This window comes from Leptonotus elevatus, chromosome 7 (genome assembly GCF_054856555.1).
Source record: "Leptonotus elevatus isolate MCC_2025b chromosome 7, RoL_Lele_1.0, whole genome shotgun sequence".
NCBI lineage: Eukaryota > Metazoa > Chordata > Actinopteri > Syngnathiformes > Syngnathidae > Leptonotus > Leptonotus elevatus.
The window spans coordinates 5409001-5436222 of NC_141245.1; the positions used below are offsets into that span (position 1 = coordinate 5409001).

General features: G+C 37.8%; 1 protein-coding gene across 1 annotated transcript in view; it reads right to left on the reverse strand.

Moving 5' to 3' along the window:
* Window positions 1–27222, reverse strand: part of LOC147170454 (solute carrier family 12 member 9) — a 61233-nt gene that overhangs the window by 18837 nt on the left and 15174 nt on the right. Inside the window, exons 7-9 of the mRNA XM_086081258.1 lie at window positions 11131–11288; window positions 9504–9586; window positions 3764–3888 (exon numbers count right to left, since the gene is read on the reverse strand). Coding sequence (XP_085937384.1) covers window positions 3764–3888; window positions 9504–9586; window positions 11131–11288 — 366 coding nt within the window. The remainder of the gene's footprint in view (window positions 1–3763; window positions 3889–9503; window positions 9587–11130; window positions 11289–27222) is intronic.

A 27222-nucleotide genomic window follows, 5' to 3' on the forward strand; every position in this document is an offset into this window, starting at 1 on the left:
GTCCATAACTCATACATTGTGGGGTTTACCTCGGGTTGTACCTCGATATGTCGCGGGTTTATTAGAGATTATCCTCCAGGCTCCTCATTTTAAATGTGTGAGTACCCCATAAAATTCTTTATTTAGGGCATCTTATTTTTAACAGCTTTTTTTCATTCAATACAATCTATTAAATTTGTAAACAAAATATAGAATATTTGGCAAATTAAGAATCGTGTACCATAAGTTTTTAAAACATTTTGACATTTATCTAATTTTTATTCTCTTTAGCAAGTCAGTGTCCCATCAGTGGTGATCGATTTTTAGACCAGACCTCAGTTACTCGTACACTGGCACCTACACAGTAATGAAACTACATTAACACCAACAGCGGGGGAGGCGTTCTGGAAACGCTTCCTTCGCTAGCGTTTCATCGCGTAGAGGTTTTTGGAACACGGGGAGAACATGCAAACTCCACCCAGGAAGGCCGAAGCCCGGATTCGATCTCGTGTCCTCTGCACTGGCAGGTGGACGTGCTAACCAGTCAGCCACGTGCCGCCCTGGAGTAGTTTTGTTTAGAAAAAAAAAGAAAAAAAAGGTTTTAATTATCCTTTATAAAATGCCAAGGTATCGGATCGGGACTCGGAATCGGCCGATCTCAAAATGAGGTGACTTTGACTCTGGTCCAAAAAAGTGTGATCGGGAGATCCCTACCGCCAAGTACTTTTACTTCTTTCCTGGCACTATACAGCCGGGACACCATTTTCTCCAGCAGCACTTTTTTTTCTTTTTTTTGGGAGATACGTGTTTACTTCCGCTTAATTCGACGGCAGATGGTAGCGTTAAATAACTTTAGCTAATGCATGCTAAACACTATTGCAGCCTCGGTACAGTTCAACAACAAGTAAATACACTTACTAGCAGTATGCTACTTTCTTGTTCACCATTCGGTCCCAGCTGGCCGTGTTGTTGCCAACAGACAGGACGCTATGTGTGACATAGCCCGTATTCGAATCCGATTGGCTGCCGCAAGGCGAAGTGCGAAGAAAGTTAAAAATTTTCAGCTTGGGCGAAAAGGCAAAAGTGCGGATTGTTGGTGTGTTGTGTGTTGGTGTGACTGTATCATAAGGCCAATGCTTGTGTCTCATTCCAGCACGTGCACTACAGAAGTACAAAAACAAGTTCATCCATCCATCCATCCATTTTCTGTACCGCTTGTCCTCACAAGGGTCGCGGGGGTTGCTGGAGCCTATCCCAGCTGGCTTCGGGCAGTAGGCGGGGTACACCCTGAACTGGTTGCCAGCCAATCGCAGGGCACACAGAGACGAACAACCATACTCACAATCACACCTATGGACAATTTGGAGTGTCCAATTCACCTGCCATGCATGTTTTTGGAATGTGGGAGGAAACCGGAGTACCCGGAGAAAACCCACGCAAGCACGGGGAGAACATGCAAACTCCACCCAGGAAGGCCGAAGCCCGGACTTGATCTCACAACCTTTGCACTGGGAGGCGGACGTGCTAACCAGTCAGCCACCGTGCCGCCTCATCCTTGTGTCTCATTCCAGCACGTGCACTACAGAAGTACAAAAACAAGTTCATTGTAAGGTAATTACTTCAATAGGCTGGATTAATGGCATTTCACTTCATTTCAACTTGACCCAAACGGTCAAGTTCTGTCAAGATAGTGCCTGGCCCCTAGACATCAACAACGATCTAGAAAATTTCTGTGAGCTGTCATAAGATCTTACCAAAAAAAAAAGCTACAACAAGCTGTGGACCTCCAAAAGCAAAATGGTGAAGAGATGTTCCCATGGACTACGTAAATCGGACACTAGGTATCCCAAGAGTTTGTCAGGTGGAGTCCTATTTCTTTCATTTCATAAGCCAAAAACACAGCTGGAGCAGTGTCTTCAATGTATTAAACAGTGTGGACAGCCTCACTCTTAGATGAAGGGTAAAGAGCCTGTGAAGTAGCTAGATGTGCTAGGCCAGGGGCAGGCAATCCTGCTCCTAAGGAGCCGAAGTCCTGCATGTTTTAGATGTCTCCCACCTCCAACACAGGCGATTCAAATAGTCAAGATGATCAAGCTCTGGAAAGGCCTGATAATGATCTTCACCTGCGTTGGTGGAGGAAGACATCTAAAACATGCAGGACTGCGGCTCCCTAGTACCAGGGTTACATACCACTGGGTTTGGCTAAAGTCAGTCATAGCGACCATAAGCAAGCACAATCCAGTAACAGCACCCACATAATACATCCGATTTACATCGTTCCAATTCTAACTTGCTCCAAAAATTCACGCCTCCCGGGGCATCACTTTTGTCATTATACTTACAGTTTCCCTATAATTTAACGTTAAGTATCAAATTTCTCCCATTCAATGGGACAGACATTCAACTTTTTCTAAACCCCAACTTTCCACTCCCATGTTCATACATACAACTTCATATTTGCAGATTTTAGTCCAACTTAAATTTCATATAATAATCATCTGGGATTTTGTGAAAGGTCAATAGGGAAAATTTATTTGATTGATTTGAGTTTGGTCACATTTGGTCACCTGTCAAATTGAACTAAAGAACTAACTAAAGAAACCATTGTAATGTTTGAAAAGTTGCAGGTTTTGATAAATGTATGTATTTTTTCGCAGAATAATTTAAATAGAAATCATAAGGTTTTGGAAAATAGCTCTTTCAAATACAAAATGTAATGAATGTAATTTTCCTACATTTAGCAAAACTCTCGATTTAAACTAGTGCTTAACTTTTTTGTTATATTTAGAGGTTTTACATTTTGTTTACGCTGTCTGTTTTTGTGTCTGGACTATAACCGCACTCAAGCTATACGTGCTTAGGAGGCTCCAAGTATTCTCATAAATTCCAAGACTAATATCCAGCTTTTACTGCAGGGGAATCCATAATACAAAATGCAATACCGGAGGTGATATGTCATAACAAGGGAGTGATGCACTGTGCCTAAACAGCTTCTCTCCAGTGTGACAAATTAAAAGCAGTTGCACTTATCATGTTTAGAACGTATCTCTCAGCCCAAGGAAGGTTTTAATCCTGGAAGGTATGACTTAAGGAAAGGAGTCCCGGTTACTGCGTTTGGAGATGCACATCTGTAATGACAGATAGCAGCAGTAGCAGCAGCAGCAGCAGCAAGTAGAAATATGAAATGACTCATAAAAAGTGATTCAAATACCAAATGCCAGCAGTGTCACAATGTAATCATTGAGCTAAAGACACACTGACTCGGTCCTCATGTGTGAACACAGCTTTAGGAAGCTTTTATAAATCAGGATCATTGCTAGTGTCCACGGAATACAAGGCACACGCCAAAACACAAACATTGTAAATTTAAATCTCTTAGCATCTCCAATCCCAGGTACTTGAACAACCAATTCGCACTGCGCAACCTCAAACACAAACAGTTTTATTGCTGGTCCCTCTCCAATATGGGGCCATAAGCAGGGACCAGGTTTATGTCTTTTAATTAGTACACAGTTGCCATAGTAGCATCCAGCTGGAATACAAGCACCCCTTTCACACATAAACAATGGAACCCGTAGAGAAAAAAGAACAGGAGGGGAGTATGATTAGAGAGGAAAAGGGAACATGTGCAACAAAATAATACATCTTATGGAGTTTTATGTATTGCTTTTATTATCAAAATGTGACCTATGTGAGGGTGTGATAAGTAAGACGTACAACTGCGTATTTTAAAGTGGTGGATTATAACACTCTAGCTGCATGCAAATTTATATAATGGTCTCACCTGAAATTGGGTGCCGAGGCCCATTCCAGAGCGAGGCATGCCAAGTCCACGGCAGCATAAACCAGCAGAAAGAAAATGGTCACAATACTGGCAATGGTGTTGAGCTTCCCAGAAAACAGCACCAACTACAGCAAATAAACAAATGAAGAGGGAGAGAAAGAAAATGAGATTGAGATGAAAAAAAAGAGGTACGAATTGAAATTTCAAGTCAAGTTGAAAGTCATAAAAACAATAGCATTTGCAACCTTTTATAAAACCTGCACCTCACATCTTCTCAAGTTGAAAGAACATTGTAGTGTGAAATGTAACGCTCAGTCATGAAAAGTAAAAATTGTCAATATTGAATGCACAATAATTTTAAAATCTGCGTAGACATAAAAAAAAGGGGCAACTATTAAGACAGATAGCAGGAATATCAAAACATTCTGTATATGGGTGATATGTATACCCATACAGTGGTACCTCAGAGTTTGAACATAATTCGTTCCTGCGAAGTGTTCAAAGTCCGAATTGTTCAACCTCTGAAACATTTTTTCCCATAGGAAATAATGTAAATGCAATCAATCTGTTCCCAAGCTCCAAAAACAGAAAATTCCTATTTTAATGTCTATTTTTGTTTTTTACATTTACAGTACAGTACAGTATTTAAACAATAAAAAATACCTTATCTTTTTTGTTGTGGTGTGATGGCATCAGTGGATGATAAATGCTATGTTAATGCTAGCTTTAGTTCAGTGCTGAGTTTGTGTATTTTACATTGAGCATCTTATTAGACTACTAGGCGGTCCTTCTGTGCGTTACCGTCAGGCACGTTGTTGAACAGCAAAGGGGGGTCCTCGTGCCAGTATTTACAGAAGTAGTCGCGATAATGTCCTTCCTAATTTCACTATGGTCACTATGGTTCGTAGCACTGTGTTTTTCTTTGCTGCCACTGGCACTGTTGTCTTTTTTTGGGCCAATGGCGAAGAAAATTGCCGTGGAAAAATCAAAATGCACTCGCGAGTATGGAGCACCTCCGGGAGTACTCACGATCTGACTGGAAATTAGCAGTGCATTGTCTCACCTACAGCAACGTGAGCATTCGGCATTGCTCGGCTTCGATCGGCTTCACTCGACTACCCGTTTTCAAGGTATGTTCGGCTTAGCTTGCTTTGCTTGGGTGTTCGAAGTCCGAAAATAAGCAATTTTTTACTCCGATTTTTGGGTTGAAGTTAACCAGTGTTTTTTATCAACTCACTCACAATTCCACACTTGGGGGACCAGCTCTACGCGGAAGTCTATTGTACACGTTCATCCTTTATGAAATCCTTGTGGTGAAATTACCAATGATCTTTTTCTGTAAAACATATGACCCAGAGACCTTGGCAACAAGGCTTTCCAGATGAAACACATTGCATCTTAAGATCAATGCTTACTTGCTTAATATGCAGAACCTGAATCAGAGTGATGTAACTGTGACATATTCTCAAACGATCAGTACTTTTGAAATAATATCCGCTATCCTCTTTTTAAATCAAAATTCCACCATCACAAACATCGTCACCTGGGGCAGTTAAGGAAAATGAGAGCTCTGGAATCATCATCTTTATAGAACCTTGATGGAGTATTACATCTATTTGCATTGTGCATCTGCCCTAGTTCTGGTCAGGCTCACAATAAGCAGTAAAAATAAATTATCAAAATATATTACTGCATGAAAAGATTGTTGTTGTTGTTAAGGATAGCTTTTCATCTGACTTCAAATACATAATCAGGGCTGGCAACAACTGATGAAATAATAATTTATGTACACTATAGTATAGGGTCAAATATATTAGATTTTTAATGGTGAATTTTATAATAGTGAAAACATTTCAGAAATGCATTTCAATTGTTATATTTCAAGGACATCAGCTTTAACAGTAAAATCATTTAAATGTTATTGGCTGTGGGTAGTGGAGTTCAAAGGACAATGGATGCTCGCGGCAAGTGCCTAATTTTGATGCCCCTGAAAAATATTGTTGTGGGGACTTTCCAACTTTATGCCTATGAATCCCAGGCAGATGCCCCTTGATATTGATTTGGTATGGACTGCTTTTTTTTATATAGCACTTTATCTACACCATATAGTGCCAGAAGCACTTTACAATGCCCCACATTCACCAATTCACACACACATTCACACACCAGTGGTCGGCTCCTGCCATGCAGGGTGCTGTCAGGTCCACTGGGAGCATATCAGGGTTCAGTGCCTTGCTCAAGGACACTTCGGCATGGTCACCAGTGGGTGAGGATTAAACCCACAATCTCACAGATGGGAGACGACCACTCTACCACTGAGCCATGCCGCCCCAAATTCATCATTGATCGTCGACAGGGTGGGGTTGAAGATGCCCAGGGCAACTGCCCCATTGGTCTCACCCGGGTCTATTGGCGACGTTATTGTGCGCCCAAACAGGAAGTACACCATCATTTTAGATGCCAGAGATAAACAAATACATTTTACTAATCAATTTCTGTATACTATTTATTGTGCTCATGTAAAAACACATATATTTTTAAGTTTGATAAAGTTTAATTATACTTTAATTACAATATTTCATTTTCATTGTGTATTTTTTTTGTACGTTTCTAGAACTGACAACAAACCAGGACCCACAGGCAATGCCACGGCACATCGAAGCAGTGATTAAGGCAAAGGGAGTTCAACCAACTATTGAACATTGAGTAATCGTTTTGAAAATATCATCCAACCATCCATCTTTTTTTCCATGGAAAAGACTGGGAAGTATGCATGGTGATTTCTTCACATTATTCTAATTTTGTGACATCCTGTTTTCATGGGTTTTATAAGCCGGAATCCCAAATAATGTAAAAAATAAACAAATAAATACTTGAAATCACTTAAGGTGTGGGCCCTGAATCTATAATCTATGAAAGTTTGACAAACAACAACAAGCCCAAGATAAAGGAGGAATGGATTAGAATAATAAAATTAAAAATTAAAAACCTAAATTCGATCTTTATTTTTATTGGATTTAATGATCCATGGAATTTGTGTATTTGAGCTTTTTCTTAATAAAGGTTTTGCTCAACATTTTATTATGTTTTGAAATATGTGTCTCTGAATTGTGCTTGGACAAGGACAAATTCAAACTAAGCTGTTTTACATACCCTGCATTATCCTGTGTATTGTGTTATGACTTTGACTGTCTCTCTTGTAGCCACCATATACCATTACATAAAAGAAAAATAGGTGCTTAGTTCTTCACGATCCAGTTATGTGTGTGTGTGGGGCTGGGGGTGTGCGTGTGTGTGTGTAAGAGGCAAGATTACAATCAGACTTATGTCATCAGTGAATTATTGGAATGATGGTGGAATAGAGCAAGAAGATGAGAGTCAATGATCTCCGAGGAGCTAATGATTTCCATCTAATTGCTCCCCTTGTACTCACAGGCGGTTGATATGGGTGAAAAGGACAAGAGTGGGAAAAAGAGAGAAAAAGAAACAAAGAGCACAAGTAATGATAAACCATTCTGCCGCTTCCTCTTTCTTTGAATAATGATGGTTTTGTCAGGCCTCTAAACACCCAACACTTTGCCCTCTGTCTCTCTATCCTCAGACCCTCCTCCTCAATAGTCTCCTCTTCAACCAAAACTGACTTCTTTAAACCACTTACAAGACACAATAGAAAAAAATATTGGCAACTCTGAGATACAGTTATTAACATTATTTATTAATAGGTGAAGGATCTTTTTCAAAATAACTGATATTTTGCTTGAGTGCATTATTTTTGCTATAGACTAAAAGCATTGACATCAACAAAAGAGCTTTTACTTCCAGGAGAAAGATGAGGAGGAGGAGGAGAAGAAGAAGGGGGAGAAGAAGAAAGAGATTTTTTTGATTTTGAAAAATGACATTTATTTGCCGCACTTATTTACATTCTTTTCATAACACACAGCTCGGCAAGCGCAATTAAATAAATAGATAAAAAAAATAAAAATAAAAATAAAATGCTTTTACATCAGAACATCACTAAAACATAGCGCCTCCTCATTCACATCGCACAGTGCCCCGTTAACAGTCCACATCTCACAAAAACTATCCAAATCTCCTGCTCTCTTGTAAAAAAAGAAGAAAAAGAAAAAAACTCATCAGAATGTGTGATGTATCCCTTGATTCTAGAAGATTCTACCTTTGACCACAATGCAACGCAGAATTCTAGTTAAGTTAAGCCATTTTAAAAGAAAAAGAAAAACGTTTAAAAGGTGAACTCGTTTGCTGCTGTCAACACAGGGTATATTTGGAAATTCACTCCAATGTACTCATACCACTCTGCGAGTGTGTGTGCTCGGAGAGAAAGATCATGCTTCCTTCCCACTAACTTCTAATAATAATACTAATAATAAAAATGCATGACGCTTTACTATGGAATGGATACATTATTTATGCACTCACACATTCACACTGTGGTGGCGGTAAGCTACTTCAGTAGCCACAGCTGCCGTGGGGCATGCTGACGGAAGCGTGGCAGCCAGTGTGCCCCTACGGCCCCTCCGACCACCAAACATTTGCACTTTCCATACACCGGTGTGAGTAGCACTGGAGGCAATGTGTGTGAAGTGACTTCCCCAAGGACACAACGACACATGACTTGGGGAGAGCGGAGATCGAAGAGCCTACCTTCTGGTTACTGAACGACTGTCTCTACACCCTGAGCCACGGCCGCCACACCTAGCCTGTATTAAACCTACCCTGTACTATTTCTCTCAATATAAAAAAAATAGGAAAAGAAAAAAAAACTAGCTTGTATTATAAATCAATCAGCACCCGTTGCTTGAACTGTTTTGGGACACTCTGAATGAGCGAACGGCACAATAAAACGTTATATATATAAATAAAAAGTTTCTGAGCGGTTAGTTAAAGCAGTGTGCCTTCGCAGTGTGTTTCCGAACACACACAAGATTAGGGAATGTTATTTTGGGTGCGAGTCCGAGTCTTGTTTTTTTGTCAAATACATTTCCCCCCCAAAAAATGTGACTTTCTTCTGCATTTTTTTGACTGGTGCGACTATTCATAGTCCGAAAAATATGCTAGTACATTTTAGGTAAAAAAAAAAAGAAAAACTTTTTAAAATACACTATTACACATAATTGAATATTCACATCGAACCATTTTAAAAACCTTGGAAACGGACTACCACCCTCCCACAGCTGCTTTGGTTTCCGTGCATTTATTTAAGGCTTTGTTTGATGGTTGTAATGTAATGTAATTTTCTGTCATGTTTGTAAATGTTACTGTACACAGTGAATACTGCACTGAAACTTGATTTGAAGAATTTGTAATGTGCGGTGGCTGATCGGCCATGGATGGCGCAGCGGCACAGCAAAAACGAACTCTTATTAAAAAGAAACAAAAAAAAACAGTGGGCTAAGAGTGGGCTAGGCACCACCGCACGTTTCAATAATCGTGCCTCCCCGGCGTCATTTAGAGCCAAAGACGAAAATAAACATGCCCACAAAAACAAAGAGGTGCCACCCCGTGGCACGGTGCCACACTGCGGATTGTTACATACTTCATGAATTGAAATGGAAAAACCTGTCACAAAAAAAATCACAATTATTTTCCTAAAATTGTTTAGCCCTACAGTGGACTTCTGCGTTCATTTTGCTGCTGCCATCATGTTGCTCATCAATGAAGACTAGTGAGTCTATCCCTCTTGCCCAGCAATGGTTACACACCAATAGTATTCTTCACTTACTTGTACAAGGAACCAGGAAATAAGCACAGAGACCCAGGGGTTGCCACTGTTGGATGTCTTCTTAGCAGGGGACAACACTTTACCTAAAGGAAGAAAAGCAAAACAATGGGGGGGAAATCATCATGTATTTTTTTTAAATACTTTGTAAGTTTATAGAAGGTCAAATTAATTATAACTACTAAATGTTATAGTGCATTTTAGGTTCATAAATTGTACTTTTATGAGTAGTGTCAGTGTATAAATCAAATGCCAATTACTTTGGACCGACGGACTGATAGATACAGACACACAGATACAACCCAAAAAGAAAGAAACTCATGCTCATGAGCTACAGACCTCAGACAGCCATTAAGTAGAAAAGTATTCAAATTTGAATATTAACTAATATGTTTGAACTAATATTATGGATCAAAATATTTTTGACTAGCACTTCTGCCTTATTGTGAGAGGATCTGGTTTCAAATATCAGATTGGGTATTTTTGTTTGAAATGCGTATGCTTGCATGGATTTATTACAACATTCTTAATTCCAAGAACATGCAGGTTCAATGAGTGGAAGACTGAATCGGCCATATGTGTGAATGTGAACAGTTGTCTGCCAAAATGTGCCCTGTCAATAATTGGTGACCTGGCCAGTCCCTACCCTGCCTCTCACCCAAAGTCAGCTGAGATGGGCTCCCGCTCACCAGGGACACTGAACAGGACAACCAGGTTGGGAAACAGTTGGAGTCCTTATTTTTTATTTCTAAATGGCAAATGTCATATTTTTGGAAAACTTTCTCAAATAAAACTAACATCTACATTTTAAATATTTTTTTAAATACAATATACATTGTGGCGGCCGTGGCTCGGGGTGTAGAGATGGTCGTTCAGTAACCAGAAGGTCGGCTGTTCGATCCCCGCTCTCCCAGAGTCATGTGTCGTTGTGTCCTTGGGCAAGTCACTTCACACACATTGCCTTCAGTGTTAATCACACTAGTGTATGGAAGGTGTTGAATGTTTGGTGGTGGTCAGAGCGGCCGTAGGCGCAAACCGGCAGCCACGCTTCTGTCAGCCTGTCCCAGGGCAACTGTGGCTACTTAAATAGCTTACCGCCACCACAGTGTGAATGTGTGAATGCGTGAATAATGTATCCATTCCATTGTAAAGCGTCTTTTAGTGTCTAGAAAAGTGCTATATAAATCTGATGCATTATTATTATTATTATTATTAATATCACAAAAATATCATCATCTTCCAAACACAGTAAGTTTTGACCAAACTGTAAAAGCAAAAATAAATACATCAAAATGTTCCTTTCCTACATTCTGCTTCTGAAATGGACTGCAGAAAAAACAGTGTTTGGCTGACATGCACATTCTACAGATGGTTAGTTTCAAGAGTCAAATTAATATAGAACAAAATATATATTACCAGAAATGTATGAATCTGCATGCTTTATAGTGTATTATTACTACTGCTTTGTCAGTACATTGAATGTTATTAATTAATCTCTTCTTAAATCTTAAATCCATTATTTACTTTGCATAGAGCAGAACAATAAATAAAAATCATAAAATGTGATGTCTTATAAAATACGAGTAATTTCCAAGTGAATGTACTGTATAACCATAAAGGAAATACGTACCAAACAAGTCATCTCTGGCCAATGCATAGAGGATGCGTGACGCTCCAATGAGATTGCTCATGGCTGCCGAAAGTGTGGAGGAGTAAACTCCAATGGTGACAAAGGGGTTCCAGACATTGATGTCTCGCAGAAAGCTGTAATCCTTTTGAAGCAGCACCCTGGTTGAAAAACAAATAGCAATCATCTGTATATCACCAAGAACCCTTGATTTCACATTTTTATTTGCACATTTGCCACACTTAAATGTTTTTTTCTATCTGTTCTGTTTAGCTTCATGATGATGCAGAATGGTGAATCTGTATGCCTTTTTATGCTAACAGTATTTCTGTGAAACAGGAGACTTTGAAATACGTTTGCTGCGGCTGTTTATTTTGTGATATTTATTGGGAATGCAGGAAACTTAATTGTTTGAGATCTTGAAATTAATTTTAATATCTGAAGACAACCCAAGTCAGTGGCTCTTAATCTGGGTTCGATCGAACCCCTGGGGTTCAGTGAGCGTGTCTCAGGAGATATGCCCCACTTGGCCATCATTGGCTGCAGGTGGTCACGCTACATTGCTTGGCCCATCTGTGCTGCAGGGGATTTGGGGCATTCTGTAGTTGACTTGTGGCTGCATCGCGTGATTTCTTATTATTGTAATCCCTTCATACTTTGTTGAGCAAAAAGAAAAAGAAAAGAAAATGGTCAGTCAAATATTTGCAATATGAATTCACATGGATAATGTAATGTAGTTGCGTGATGGGAGTCAGTTTCCAAACTGCATGACTTGCAATTCTATTGATTGATTTGATTGAGCAATTCTAGCCCAGCATAAAGGAAAACTGATGCATGGGGATGGGGAATACAAGAACACACTTTCTGAATTCAAGGTCAAGAGAGTCAGATTTGATGAAAAGGTGACTCCCCTGTTCATTTTGTTCACTTGTAAACCCTATACCTATGTCTTGAATTTGGGAAAAATATATACTAGGGGTCACCAAATGGTGGACGGCAGTCCAGATCCGGACCCCGAGACCCTTTTATCCAGACCTTTAAGAATATATTCATTTTTACCGATAGACAATTTTTGAATAGGCATGCGAGAGAGCAGCTATGCTGGAGCCGGGGTCATTTGACAGATCTCGGGTCCAGTAAACTCACATACCTTTTTTTTTGTTTTTTGGGGTACACACATTCTCACGACAAACGTGATAAAGTATGACATTGTCAAAAGTCAGAAAAGTAGACACTGAAAAGTGAAAGGACTGAAGCGTATGATTTAATTTTACTGGCATTGAGCGCTACGAGCCCCGTTTATCTGCCTACGAGTGCTCACTACGCGTGAAGTAGATTTTGGGCGCAACACAAAAATCCTTTTACTGACTCCGGAACGGTCAGGGAATGTTTGGAAGCAATGGCAGACACGCTATTTGAAGAGAAAAGAAATTTCTAATTCCCTTGTCCTCCATAACAACAAGAAGAAGAGCAGAGCTGCTCTCGGAGGATGTGTGCACCCCCAGATGGACAGCGCCATCCAAAGTGCCCTGTGTATTGTGTTGGCTGCGGATGAATAAACTGATGTAAATGACAATTCTCAGCTTTGATGCATGTCCGATTTTATCACGAGGAGACTAAAACATTTATAGAGAACATTTTGGGTATCACAGCTTTGAAAACACATACGAGAGGAGAGGACATATATTTGGCCACAAAGGAAATGCTGAAATTGAAAGGAAATAATCTGGAAATTGTTGTATTCATAACTAGTGATGGGGACCCTTCCTTGAAAGATTTAACAATTGAATATTTGCACAAAAAAAGAAGAAGAAATTAATAGACTAAAAATAAGTTGAATTATTTAAGTAATTGAAGTTTTGTTAATTGACATGTTTACAATTGAATAAAAAAACTGAAAATTTAATTATTGCGGTTGGGTGTTTTATCAAGAAGGGTTCGTTTAATATGCATAGGAAACTGGTATGGCTCAATACCTCCAACAAGGTTAAGAATCACTGACACAAGTCTTTCGGATTACCGTATAGGATAAATATCAAAATGCCCCAAAAATATGATACCACAAAGTGGACACATACTTTGTCACAACACTTTATATGTAATTTATAAGATTTCAAGGTCTTCAATCTATAAAAACAATTCAATTTCAATGCAGAAACAGAGGGGGCAATCCACCAGTCATTGAAATTCCAAGTTCAATTTATCTTGGATTTGCTTGGCAACACACACACACACGCGCACACACACACGCACACACTTGCGCGTCTGTGACACATATAAGTTATAAAAATGCTGATTTGCCACATTTGATAATTTGTTTTGTACTTTCTAATGGCAAATGGCACTATGTTTATGTATAGTGATATGAGATTTGACTGTATGAGTGATTTTATTTTTTTTGTATCAGTGGATTGGCAGGAGCACTTGTCAACAGTAACAGCAGGACTGGCAGGGGAGAAAATGAGAAGCATACTGTCAATTGCTAATGTATTGAACTGTCTTTCATAGAATGGTATGAAACATATCCATTTTTTCTAGGCATAAAAAGAGATTATGAATTCATTATCTTTACATCAAAATCAGGTGGTCTAAAAGGTGGTGTGTGATTTTAAACTCATTTATTGTAGGGACAAAATGGTTTTCAATGAAAATGTTGAGAGCAAAGTGATTGTTCTGCCAAGGTGCCTAATGATGAGCTCCTGGAAGAGACTCACTGCTGAGAGAGCGACTGTGAGTAAGCGTGCATGTGTGCGACTGTGCTTGCGCGTATTAGCACACAAGATGCTGCACTCAACATGGAGGCAGTGAGATCAGAGATGAAAAAACACAGCAGGGTGTGCATGATTACCGCTGGCTCCCCACCTCCTTCCAATACAACACAGCCAGAGAGCGGAATTACAGTGCCAAGCATTTCTCACTCTCTCCTGATCCCTTTCAATCTCTTGTGGTGTTTCAAAACATGCACTGACACACGCACACACACACACACACACACACAGATTTACCTGTATTCTGACTTTCACCAACAACAAAAAAAAGAGTTTCTTTTCATCATAGGTCATTTGTTCCGTCCATAAAGGGGCTGCGTAATCAAATGTATGTATGTTTGTGTAACGCTTGGCACACACTCACAAACACAAGTCATCCATTTCCTTCCAACATGAGCCTCATCAGCATGGTTTCAAAACATGTTCACTGTTGTTGCTCTGACTGATCTTTTTGGCAATCCTTTCTTCATTCATATGTAGAGTTCACAGTTAAAGCAGCGTTCATTCTCTCAGTCTTGTTCTTTCTTGCCTACTTTCTACGGTAATTAAGAGGCTCATCACGTCAACTTTAAGGTCCACTGATTTTAATACTTGCCATCATGGCCCTATTAGGTATTGTTCACTCCACTCGAAGAACGAAGCTCACTATTATTATACATGGAGTCCAAGTGGCACACACAAATTAGTATGCGCATGTTCACACATACACGACAATGTTCTACTGTGGTTGAAAATATATCAAAATAAATGTACTAACAGAGATTAATTGTGAAAAACTGGAACCTCTAGATTTGAATTAAAAAATAATTATTGGAAGCATTTAGACTTTTTGTGATTTAGAAACAATTTTTCCTAATAGAAATATTTTTTGTTTGGTGTTTGCAATTGTAGTAGTCCAAGTCTGTCCTTTTAATCTTAGCATCACATTTACAGTACTGCTCTGACAGTTGAGCATATTTAAATGCTTGTAATGTTTGTTCAAAAGTTGTCACTCGATGAAACACAAAATTAAGGTGGTATTTGTAAATTAGGGTAAAATAATAATAATAATAATAATAATAATAATAATAATAATAATAATAATAATAATAATAATAATAATGATAATAGATTTGCACTGACGAGTGAAGTGCCTTTTGGTCAAATATGAACGTTATAATCCAGCGGGGTGTTTAAAATTGGGGCCAGGGGGCCATTTGTAGCCCGCCATCCAATTTTCAGCGGCCCGCGGCATAAACCAAAAACGACTCTATAATAATATAATATAATTTAATATAATATAATATAACGATTCACAAGGAACTGTTTTAAAATATTGTGGTGATGGCATTTGGTCTTTGTTTATTGCAGGTGAGGATTTATTCTAGTGAGATACTAGATACTAAACGAATTGCCTTATCACCTTTAACACAAAGCTGTTATTGAGCTTTTTTTTTTATTAACTAGAAAATATAAATAATAAATAATTGCTTTGTTTAAAGATTTCAGTGTTTTTAATACATTAAAGTCAAAGAATTGGAAAAAGTGGCATCTTTATCGTTCTGTTTTTCTGTATGTGGCCCTTAATTTAAAAGTTTGGACACCCCTGTCATAACCCAAGTCTTGGTGCGCAAGAATCTGATTGAGAACGAATTGATCTCTATCTGCTTGCAAGCAAATTTAGTTGCGATTCGGGTCAGTTTAGCAAGTGTGTGTGTTGGTATGAACTCTTTAAGTGATAATAACGAGGACCAGTGAAATATATAACAATCGGCATCAGAGTCTGAAAGGCTTTGATGTGGCATGGCATATCTCCATCTCAAAGTAATTCCATAGTCTTTGGAGAGTTCATTTTAGAAGCTCTTCATGACATTTTAGCAGGAAAAAATACCACAATAAGTATGTGTAATCTAGTAGTTCACATTACTGCTTCAAAGGTTTGAGTTTTGTCATACAAATACATCAAAAACAATGTCAAATCAGGGTGCAGTAGTAATAGAGATGCTTTTTAACTCATTCGCTGCCATTGACGGCTATAGACGTAAAAAAAATATTTTGAATTATTTCTGTTTAACATTTTTCCCACTTTTGTTAACAAAAGTATGACAACCTAGATTATTTTTTATTGTACATTTAGAACAGATATAAAATTTGCAAATAATCGTGAGTTAACTATTGAAGTCCTGCGATTAATTACAATTTAAAACATTTAATCGCCTGACACGATTAAAAAAATATATATATAAAAAATTAGGGGCGTCAGGCGATTACATTTTCTTATCGTAATTAATTGCATGGCTTCACTAGTTAACTCACGATTAATCACAAATTTTATATTTGTTCTAAATGTACAATTAAAAAAGTTCTAGGTTTTCATACTCTTGTTAACAAAAATGTTAAACTAATAGAAATAGTTCAAATGAATTTTTGACATCTATAGCCATCAATGGCAGTGAATGAGTTAATGTGCACTGTCAGGACCGGTAAAAATGGTAGCGGGGAAAAAGATCAAATGAATAATTCAGTGTTTAGTCCGGACCAGAGTCCCAACAAAGTGAACACCACTTACGTGTCAGCCATGATAAAGAATTAAGGGTCTGTGTTAATGGCCCACAGGGGTGCGATGTTTGGGTTCAAACTGATGGCCTCATTATTGGTTTATCTGATGTGCATTCAGGGCCAAATAAATCTTGACAAGCTTGAGATTTGCAAACTGGCTATCTAATAAAAGCTTGTAGCATGGGTGACAGAGACGACGAATGGTCTGTTTGGGTGAATGACAAATGAGATGAGAGAGGGATGAAGCTGGAGTTGCAGTACATGGTGCGTGTGTTAGGTGGCGATAGTACAATATGCCATTTGTATGGTTGCTGCAGTATGTTTGATAATTTTGTGTATTGGTATTACTTATGACTGTGAGGGCCTGGGTAGTAAGTATTGATCCAAACATCGGTATGAAATGAGCTATGACATCCAAATAAAGGGGGGAATTAAGGCGCGGGAGAAAGAGTGACAGATTAAAGGAGCTTGCTTAGGGTAGAGAGGAAATAAAGCGAAACGACTCAAAAGGAGCGACAGAGATTGTACTCCTGATTGTTCTAATTTTTTTTGGCTTCTACTTCCTTCAATTCTTTTGTTTACCATTTATTTTTCATACCCCCATTTGCTCAGTCATGTATATCAATTTTTTTCATCCATCATTTAATATGTTTGTGCTTTTGATAAGGCATTCACAACTAAGGGCTGGAGGTAATTCACAGCCTGTTTTTAGTATATTAGAATATCAGCCATGCTCATTCTTCTGTAACTTCTTCTGTGGTCTCGAGTCATTCGAGTGCGGCCAATCATCAGAAAAACTAACATAATGATTCAGGATCATCTAGTTTAACCGACAAAGAGAAAAAGGCTTCAGAATCTCCGATAAATGCTGAAATGAGATGGGAGCTTGTTACAGAGATGGCTCCATCTTATGGCTAACATCACTGAAATGCTCATTATCTGACCAATTGTGTCTCTACAAAATGAAAATGATGGTCCTGTAAATCAATAAACCCATCTTGTGAAAGATGCAAGGACAAATCTCGCTTGCTAATGTCTTTGGGTGCCTTCACACACAAAGATAATTTTCCTGCGGGCTTCACACACCTCTGGACATGCCCGCGGCCACCCGGTTGGGATGCTTTGTGAGTCTGTGAATAAAGAAGGGCTGTCACTAACGAATTGTTTTAGAATTGATTATTCCATCGAATAATTTTGCAATCCCTGCCCTATCCACACCCGCTTCCACACAATGGATATAGGAGATCAATTTTCAAATTCTAATGATAGTCTAGGCAAGACCCTTAACGCTATATGCTGATTCCAAGCTAATACCGGTCCAATATCCAGACAAAAAGGGTTGGGTCGTGTCAGAAAGGGCATCCGGTGTAAAAATTGTGTCAAAACAACACTGTGGCGAACCCCGACAAGGTTCATCATTGCTTGACTGTAGTATCAACTTTCCACCAACAGAGGTTCTCTCTTTTCCCAATTAACAAGGGGTCATAAGGCTAATGTTTTTTTGATTTCTCAAGTGCTTTTAACACCATCCGGTTGCAGATTCTTATTCTTTAGATTCAGACTGAACTGGTTGGAACATGCAAACGCTGCATACAAGAATAAACAGAACAGACTCCTCTTTCTCAGAAAATTTAAATATTTTGATGTCTGTGAGTCTGTTGTTTCCAGTGCCGTAATTTTTGCTGCGGTGTGCTGGGGGAACAGCTGCTGTTCAACAGCATGATGGGCAGGGAGCAGAACCATCTTGACAAAGTGGTTAAGAAGTGTGTGTCAGTGATAGGGAGAAAGGTGGGACTCTATAGGGCAACTGGTCGAGAGCGGAATTAGGAGGAGGATGAAGTCCATCCTCAGTAACACCAGCCATCCACAGAATCCTCTCTGTGCAATACAGGACTGAGAGGTCATTAGATTGTCAAACAAATCTTGTTAATATGCATTTTAATACTATTGTCATTTATTTGTAACTTATTTTATGTTATGTTTTGGGTCTTTACTTGCTGATTTTGTGTATGATGTACGAATGTTCTTTTTGCTACCGGACACCTTGAATTTTCACTTTGGTACGTACCTACCTACCTACCTACCTAATAGACTGTGAAAGGGTCATGACTAGTTTGAATGCAGTACAATGGTGTTTATGTACTGTAGACTGGAAAGGTCAGTGTTGATGCTGGCACGTGGTGCCGGCGAAGCTTCAAGGCAAAAATGTTTCAACCTTTTTTGTGCTCCACTTATATAACTTAATTGACTTGATAGCACATGCTGAATAACTGAGAAGTGTTTGGCTGCAACAATAAATAGCTATCCAAGTGTCCAGAACCAAATGGATACTGGGTAGCAGGCCAGCGATATGAAAAATGGTATGTATAAATTGCAAATACCTAAACTATAGGTTTCAAATGAAATTGTATTCCATGATTTGTCCCCACAAATGGCTGCAGAATGCTGACCACTTTTATACAATCAAGTTATAAAGAAACAAAGTTAATTGTATCTGTCCCAGACATTCTTTTTACAGTCAAGATAATAGTTTAACATCAGTACAGAAAATCTCAATTTAAATGTTAATTTAGAGCATTATGAGCATATGACGACAAATGTATTTGTAACATGAAGCAACCAGTAGCAAAGGGGTCAAAAATAATAATATTTCAAGTTAGTATCTGGGACAGTGTCCTATATTATTTCAGGCCTTCAAGTCACCACAGAGTCAATTGCATGGAAACAAAAGCACTAGCACCAAACTTAAATCCCTTACTGCTGGGATTTAATGTCCGTCTTTAACCCCACTTTACCGTGACCTTGTAGGTACTTAAAGAGTATAGCTGAGGTACACCGGGAGCAAGAAAGAGATACAGACAGATAAACCAGAGGCAGAGCGTAAAAGGGAGGCAAGGGGAGAATTGTAGGAGGCAGGGAGAAAGAGCGAAAGTGAAAGATAAGTGCTCTCAAGGGAGTTGACTGTGGTTAAGGATTATTAAATGGAATCAATAACTAACAAGGCCTCTGTGGGTACACACACATGCATCCACATTTGCACACACATTTTCATATTCAACATGAGCATTTGCTTTCTCTTCCCAAACCATTCACATGCATTCTGGACATTTGAAGCATCAACTGTGGTTTCAGCAACGTGTATCTACCTCTCCTACAAACAAGCTCAACACTGTTGGTACCCTTCCATTAAAGAAAGAAAAACAAGAAAAAACATGTTGAAATCAATGGGTTTACAAATTCTATCTGAACTTAGTGGAAAGCTATGGACAAAGCTCAAACATTCAGTCAAGAGAAAGAAGGTTCAAAACAGAGACAAAAAGAACAGTTTGTTTACAAGGAGTGGGTTACCAATCCTGATCAACAGATGCAGGGATGTTGTTCAGAGTTTCAGAAGAAATTTGGTGATTGCCTCAAAAGATTGTGTAACAAAATTATTAAGTTAAGGTAATTTTTGTCTTGGCAGGTTTCAAGTGTTCTGTTTTTTTCCCAAATAAATCTGGACCATAGAAATAAAGATGTATGTATTTATTTATTTAATCAATCACAACTTTCTGGCCGATCACCGATCTTCGATCTTTTAAAAAGTCTGACCTGCCAATTCCAATTTCGATTTTTTCCACAAGCAGCATACACCTTCACAGTTCCAATCTTATTTAATTGGAAAACATCTAACAAGATCTGTGAAATAATACAAACGGGTTGTTTCAACTGCAAAGTAAGTAGTTCTCTGAAATAAAAATGAACAGCCCATTACTCATCTCAGCAGAAGAGGACAGTGGCTGACTTTTTCAGACGTCCGAGGAGGGAGATGAAATCGGTGGAAAAGATACGGTTGATATATAAGGGATCGGCCGGTCGATCGATCGGTGCACCCCTAATTTTTTTTATTTTTTATTATTATATCAGTGACCATTGTAAAATTTTCAGTCTTTGATAAAGGCAGAGGCCACAAGTTTAAACCTCACCATTAAAGTGTACCTGTGGTGCTCAGAAGGAGAAATAATACTGTATATATGGTTTCTCAAGAAAAACTGTGTTCAAACGTGTTTTTTGTTACACTGCTTGTATTAAAGCGAACGTGTAATAGCTCCCAGAACATATTTGTCGAGACGCCATAACAGCTACTGCTCGCAGCCAAATTCACCGGCAATGAGCGAAGCCATTGACATCACCACGTTGAATGCCATCTCGGCTCAACCAACGGCAACGACTAGACACTGCATTTTTTTTATGAATCCAAGTCATTCTCGCAACTGTCCAGAGTCAATACTCACGGAGAGTCCAACAATCTGTGACTTGCGACGCCCGTTTGCTGCCGTGTATTTAAGTATTCTCCCGTTGTATGAAAGCCGTTAGCTGAACCACATTATATATTTTCCATTTAAAAACATAAATAATTGAGTCTGTATGACAGACTTACATCCATAAGTAAGCGATCTGGCGTCTCACCCAATGTCAACAATTTTCTTTACAATAACACGACAATCTGATTACAGTTTTTTACGATTGCATAAACACTAAAAACAAAATAATTCTATAATTATCAACACCTTACACTGAAGGAGCAAAACACTGGACCGGATTTTCACCACAATAAACACGAAGTCAGCCTCACACTGTTTTCAGAACAACCCACACAATGATTTGAGAAACACTGAACACACTTTTATACATTAGACACAGCAATATGTCATAATGTCACTTCCTTGCAATTCCAAAGCATTGACTGACAAATCACCACACTCATGAGCCAGTTGATTAAACACACGCACATTAACTGTTTCTACACATGAGTGCTTTATTGTAGACAAACCGATCAGGTTTGAACACTACAAAAATGCAGCAGGTATGTTCACCTGCTTTCAGCCAAAATGGAAGAAATCAGAGGAAGAAAAGTTAGGGTGAGAGGGAGAATCCGTGGAGGACGAGCAGGAGGTAGAAGCTGAGGAAGAACTGAAATAGGAGAACATCCTCAAAGAAGAGGACCACATTTGTCAAATAAAATTTGTCTCTATAAATTAGAATGAGAAATTAATTTTATTTCAGTTTAAGGGAAATTTATTTTATAGATTAACTACACACAGAGTGAGATTTTGTAATTGTATTTTTGTACTTTTAATACAAAAATATTTATATAGCTTTTAGTTAACTAAAACTAAATTAAAAAATTTAATACACGAATATAAGAAACATGTCATCAATAAAACTGTATCTGAGTTTTACATTTTGAATTGAACTACCGAAATACAACAGTGAATTTATTAAGATGCATCATCCTATACATTTGTCAAATAATTTTGCCATAAAGGGCAAGTATATATATATTTTTTTCATATATATATATATATATATATATATTTAATACTGTGTCCCCAAAAAATAAACAAAATGTTATGTTATGAGATATAATGAAGATTTTTTTTTTTTTTATGTAGATGAATCTTATCTTCAGAATAATGACAACATACTGTATTTTATGCCTTGGTGTATGTACATGAAAAGACAGCAGTTTTTTGTTGAACCATATGATAGATTGTTGGATTAAAATTCACATTTAGCACTTGCCATGGATAGAATATGAGGTACTCATCAATCACTGTGAACATAAAATCATATAAAATGTATTCATGGAAAACAATGACCAATGGGCTGGCTCCCCATTTTTAAAGGCCAACATCTCCAACTGTCACCAAATCCTTCTTTTGAAAGTTCTCCTTTCTGACCGCTGCACTTTAATCACATCAGCTCATTGTCTGACTCGGTATGCTTTTATTTCAGACAGGACGTTACTGAAAGGCTTGGCCATTGCTCGGGCCATGGTAGGACTCCTTTGTCAGAAAAGAAGATGAGAAAAAAAAAGAAAAAAAAGGCATAATTGGTGACAATCTACTTACTGTATGTTGTGGCGAAATAGGGGTAAATAATAAAAGGAGGTAAGAGGACTGAGATGGAGGGGAAAAATATGAAAGATAAGAACAGAAATGATGTGGAGACATAGAGAGGAGCCAACAATATCACCGTTTGGTGAAAGTGCAATTTTGAAAAGCTGTAAAATTTAGAATAGAAGGGGAAAGACTGTGAATAATACGCATATTTAAATCAAATCTAGAATCGATTTTGCCAGAAAATACCACAAAGAAGCAACTTTACCCATTTTGTGTTGATTTATTTTCCCAGCTCACAATGTCACAGAACTGCATTGAGACACAACCTCTGCTTTACTACCTGAGCCAAGATGCCAGATTATAATCAAAGACATTCATTTTCCAATACACTCACTACAGTCAGAATACATTATGGTGATTACTTTTGCATCGTATTTCTTTACTAGGATGCTATTGGCATGCAGCAAAGACAACACCATACCTTACCCACTATGTAAAATGCTAATTCTTATTTAGGACAAGTGAGTGGTGGTGAGCAGGTTGTAGCAATGGTGTGCAAATAATGAGAGAGAGAAAGGTACTGAAAACAATGTTACTCAGCCAAAGTTAAAGGATTGTAAATGTTCCCACTACAGAGCATCACACAACTGATGATAATGAAATGGTGGTTCAGGGTTAGGGTTAGAAAAGGGGAAAACAACACGGCTAATTGAATAGAAATAATCACATTGGCATGCTTCAGCATGTGTTTTAGCTCTTTTAGTTACGTCACAAAATTTAAAATCCTTTGAATTGAGGGGGCTCTCTTTAATAAAATGAACACATGGCAATGTTAAGTCTAGATGTATGCAAATATTAAACTGGAGAATTAACTTGATCCATCCAGCAAAAAAAGAAAAAGAAAAGTGAAACCAGAATGAATAAAGCATTAAAGGTAAAGCCAATAGAATTCATACAGAAGAAGCAAAATGGAATGCAAAAAAAATAAAGTGGAAAAAAAAGATGCAGTGTGTGTATGTGTGAGTGTGTCATTATTTTTAGCAGATGAAAGACAATTCAAGGGATATGTGGGCTGAACAAACATCCACCAGGCTGCATGTCGGAGATAGTGCAACAAAAGAAAGCCCAGCAGATTCAAACTAATATAATTATCAACTAATTTATTAATAGAAAAGCTTCTGTAGAACTGGGCGGATTAGCCCACAGGTCACTGATGCACAACATTGTGCAGCAGGAAACACTTATGCATATTGTTTGCACTCACCAAATACACACTTTGAATAAAACGGAGGGAGGGGGGGGGGTAGGATTAGCAGAGGACAAATAAATAAAAACTAAAAGATTTGGGAAAAAATATGCCAGCCAAAGAGTTCCACAACATAACAGTTGCTTCTAATGATGGAAGCTAATCATAAATATGTCATTATAATCCAATGAAAATGTATTTAAAATGCAACTGTTTCTTTTACTGGTGAAACACACACGCACACACACGTTTCATAAAATGAGACATCGCAATCTGTCATGCCTGGCTAGCTGGTCACAGGAGGTTAATAGATTTTCCATATCTCATATTGGCTAAGTCGTCATCGTCACCATCACTGTCCCTTTCACCAATCTGGCATATCACTTATGGTTATCTAAAAAGTGACTAAATATGAGAACATTCTACAAAGTGACCTGAAAACCAATTGCACAGTGCTGTAAATGAGTTTCATTTAGTTTCCAATGAACTACATTTTCTTCTCGTGTTAATGAGAGTGAAGTATTGATAGTGATTGGGATGATAAAACCATTGTATGTTTGAAAAGAAATCGGGGACTGTAAGTCATTTCATTGCTCAAATGTCAGTATCATGAAGGTGATGTTAACCAAACCAAAAGATGGCCGATGAAACTCAGGCCTGCTGCTACAAAAGAAAAGTAACGCTTGCTATCTACATGTTTTGTACTGATACAAATTGCCGGTATACAATTCCATTTTTATGACTACAGTACAGAAAGTGGGACTTACTGGTTGTTGCAGTCGAGGACAAAGAAAATAACAACTCTTTCTCTCCAGTATATACCAAATCTAATGGAAAGTGATTGATATAACGTATCTTTGGCTGGCATAGCTAGCATCAATACATCATGTTAGCGGTGTGTGCTTCCAGCTGTTGGGCTGAATGTAACTAGGCTGTGTTCATGTGTCGGCATGCTCATATTTCACACGAATCAGCATGCTGGTCTTTTCTTGTATTCCTGTTGGCTTGATCCTTTCAGTGAAAAAAGATTATGCCATTAGGCATCTTTTGTTAACATAAAATATTTAATATTCGTATAATGGGGAGGACCCATGACCTAGTAAAAAGTACTCATTCATTTTTAGATTATTAACCAAGAAATGTGTTAAAATATTCTACACTTACAAATTGATATTTTACAACACAGGAAGATGTGTAGGGAACTGACAACCAATTTGCACAACTTTTTCCAACAACTAAAAGCCAAAAAAGACTATTTGTGTTCAAGGAGTTTAAAGATTAGTGGGAGGTTGAGATAATGGTATGGTGCCAGTGATTGAGAGTCTTTATCGGCTTGTGCTGCAAAACCTGCTTCTTACAGCGAGCGCTGACATTATTCACCTCTGCTGCTACCATGGATGCTGAGATATTGTCACTTCCCACAAACATGAGTGGGCAATTATTATTTTTAAGAAGAGTACCATTGTTATACACAGCAATCATCTTCAATAGCTATTATCAAAGTTAGTTTGTTACTAAATGTTCCTCTCGAGTGAATCAGAGCAGATATGCTAGAAAGCATGACTGCCACCATTTGGACAACTTGTACAATTGCAGTGGAGGCGGCCAACTCAAACATGTCATTCCACAGATATTTGATGTATTATGTATTCATATTGTTCAAAGCACAAACAGAACACATGCTATGAATGGCATATTTTTAACTTATAGTCTACTTTGTCATTAGAAATTATTTTTATTTTAAATTCTCAGAGAATGTTAATGGAACAGAATTTCTTGCATAATTTTGTTGCTGAAAGCTTGACTTGAAAAAGGCAGCACTGTAATCACTGATGTCAGAGGCCATGATGCCTGCTAAAATAATTGGGCAAATTAGCTAAATAAGTAGTTAGCAACTTTAAGCAGTAAAACGTACTGTATTGTATTTCAAACACACATTAAAAAAGTAAAATATATTTGAATATAAATGTTTCTGAATATTATAACAGAAATGTGATCGAGTTTGTGTTGTTTAAACATTGCCTGAGCCAGAGCTTTTCAATTATTTCCACCAATAAATATTAACTTTGTTATAACCTTAATATTTTTGGGTGGAAATAATTGAAAAGCTGCAGTATAAGTCATGCTGCAAGCACAACTAAGCCATGTCTGCCATCTCGTGGTGAATGGAGATATAACAACTATTCGTGGGCTGGCCTTTATTGCTCATCCGCCGCAAAAATATGCATATTTTTTACGTCAATTAAAATGCATTGGGGGGGAAAAATAAGAAATACATTTCGTAAACCCAAAACAATCTACTAAAAACAACAACACTGCTACAAAGAGTACATTAGCGGCTATGTTTATTTTTTTTGCTATAAGAACAAAAGCACATGAACAGAACTCGGTCGAGTGTTAAGATCCATCTTTCCTATAGCACGTGAAGGCAGGGTAAGAGCTAATATTCCCTGATATTTCTGACTCTGAATGAGCGCTACTGCCACCTACTGTCATGGATATGTAATTGTACTTCATTCTATTAAAAGCAAAAAAGCACGCTCCCCCCGGCATTACTTCCTCTTACTATTTGAGTAAGACAATTGCATTAGATATTTTAAATTCAATTACTAGATATACATTTGTGAAACAGATGCTTAATGAGTCCAAACCTGCTCAATGTGTAAAGTTCCCTGAGACCATTGCTGATATTATTTAGCACTAAATACTGTAAATTACATTACGTTATATTTAATTGAATTAGCATTTGTACTTTTGGAAAGGCTTGTTTTCAAACATTTATTTAGGTACATATTTCTTTTTTATTTAATTTATGTATTTGTGTAATACATTGTATTTGTGTCATTAAGTACAGTTTTCTAACACTTCTATATTTCAACGGAGTGTTGATGTTCAAACAAAAGCATTAAACTTAACAATACAACCTGTGCCTCCTTTTTTAAAAGTGCTTAGGCCTACTACGCTACTGTATTTTAATTTATGTTGTTATGGTGGTACTTGGAGACTCAAGCTTTATCAGAGCTTATATTCAGTGCAGAAAGTTTAAGAAACACTTTGATTGTTTTATGTATGCACAAGAGAAAGCATGAGTGAAGTATTATGAATTCTTATAATTCTTGAGAAATCATTATGGGTCCACCTTTGATAAAGTCAACTATCAGTTCTCATTCAATGAGTACATTCTTCTGAGTTATGTGTCAAATATTATCTCATGACTTTATTTCATCATAGTGCACAACAGACCATTGTGTGAATGAAGTGCCATTCAATGCACACGTGAAACTATCACATGGAAAATCTGGAAAACTGCATTTCACAAAAAGAAAATGTAGAAATCTGTTCACCAAACACTTAAAGGTAAAAATAGTTTTTCTTTTTAACCACCACTATCCAACAGTCCAATTTGATCAACCAGATATATAGCACATGTGGGTAAATATTAGCAAGAATAAGGAAATTCCCTCTTTGTAATAGTGCTACTGTGAAATTTGTATACAGTACATCTTAGCGAAGTTGGTGATTATTATCAGTGCAGTTAAGGCCAGATCCAACAAACTGCCACAAGTTAACTAAGGACAAGACGGAACAGGGTTTTAAAATTAAAAAGAAAATCATTTTCCACGTTTGTCTTATCAAGGCTCTAGATTGAGTTATTAAT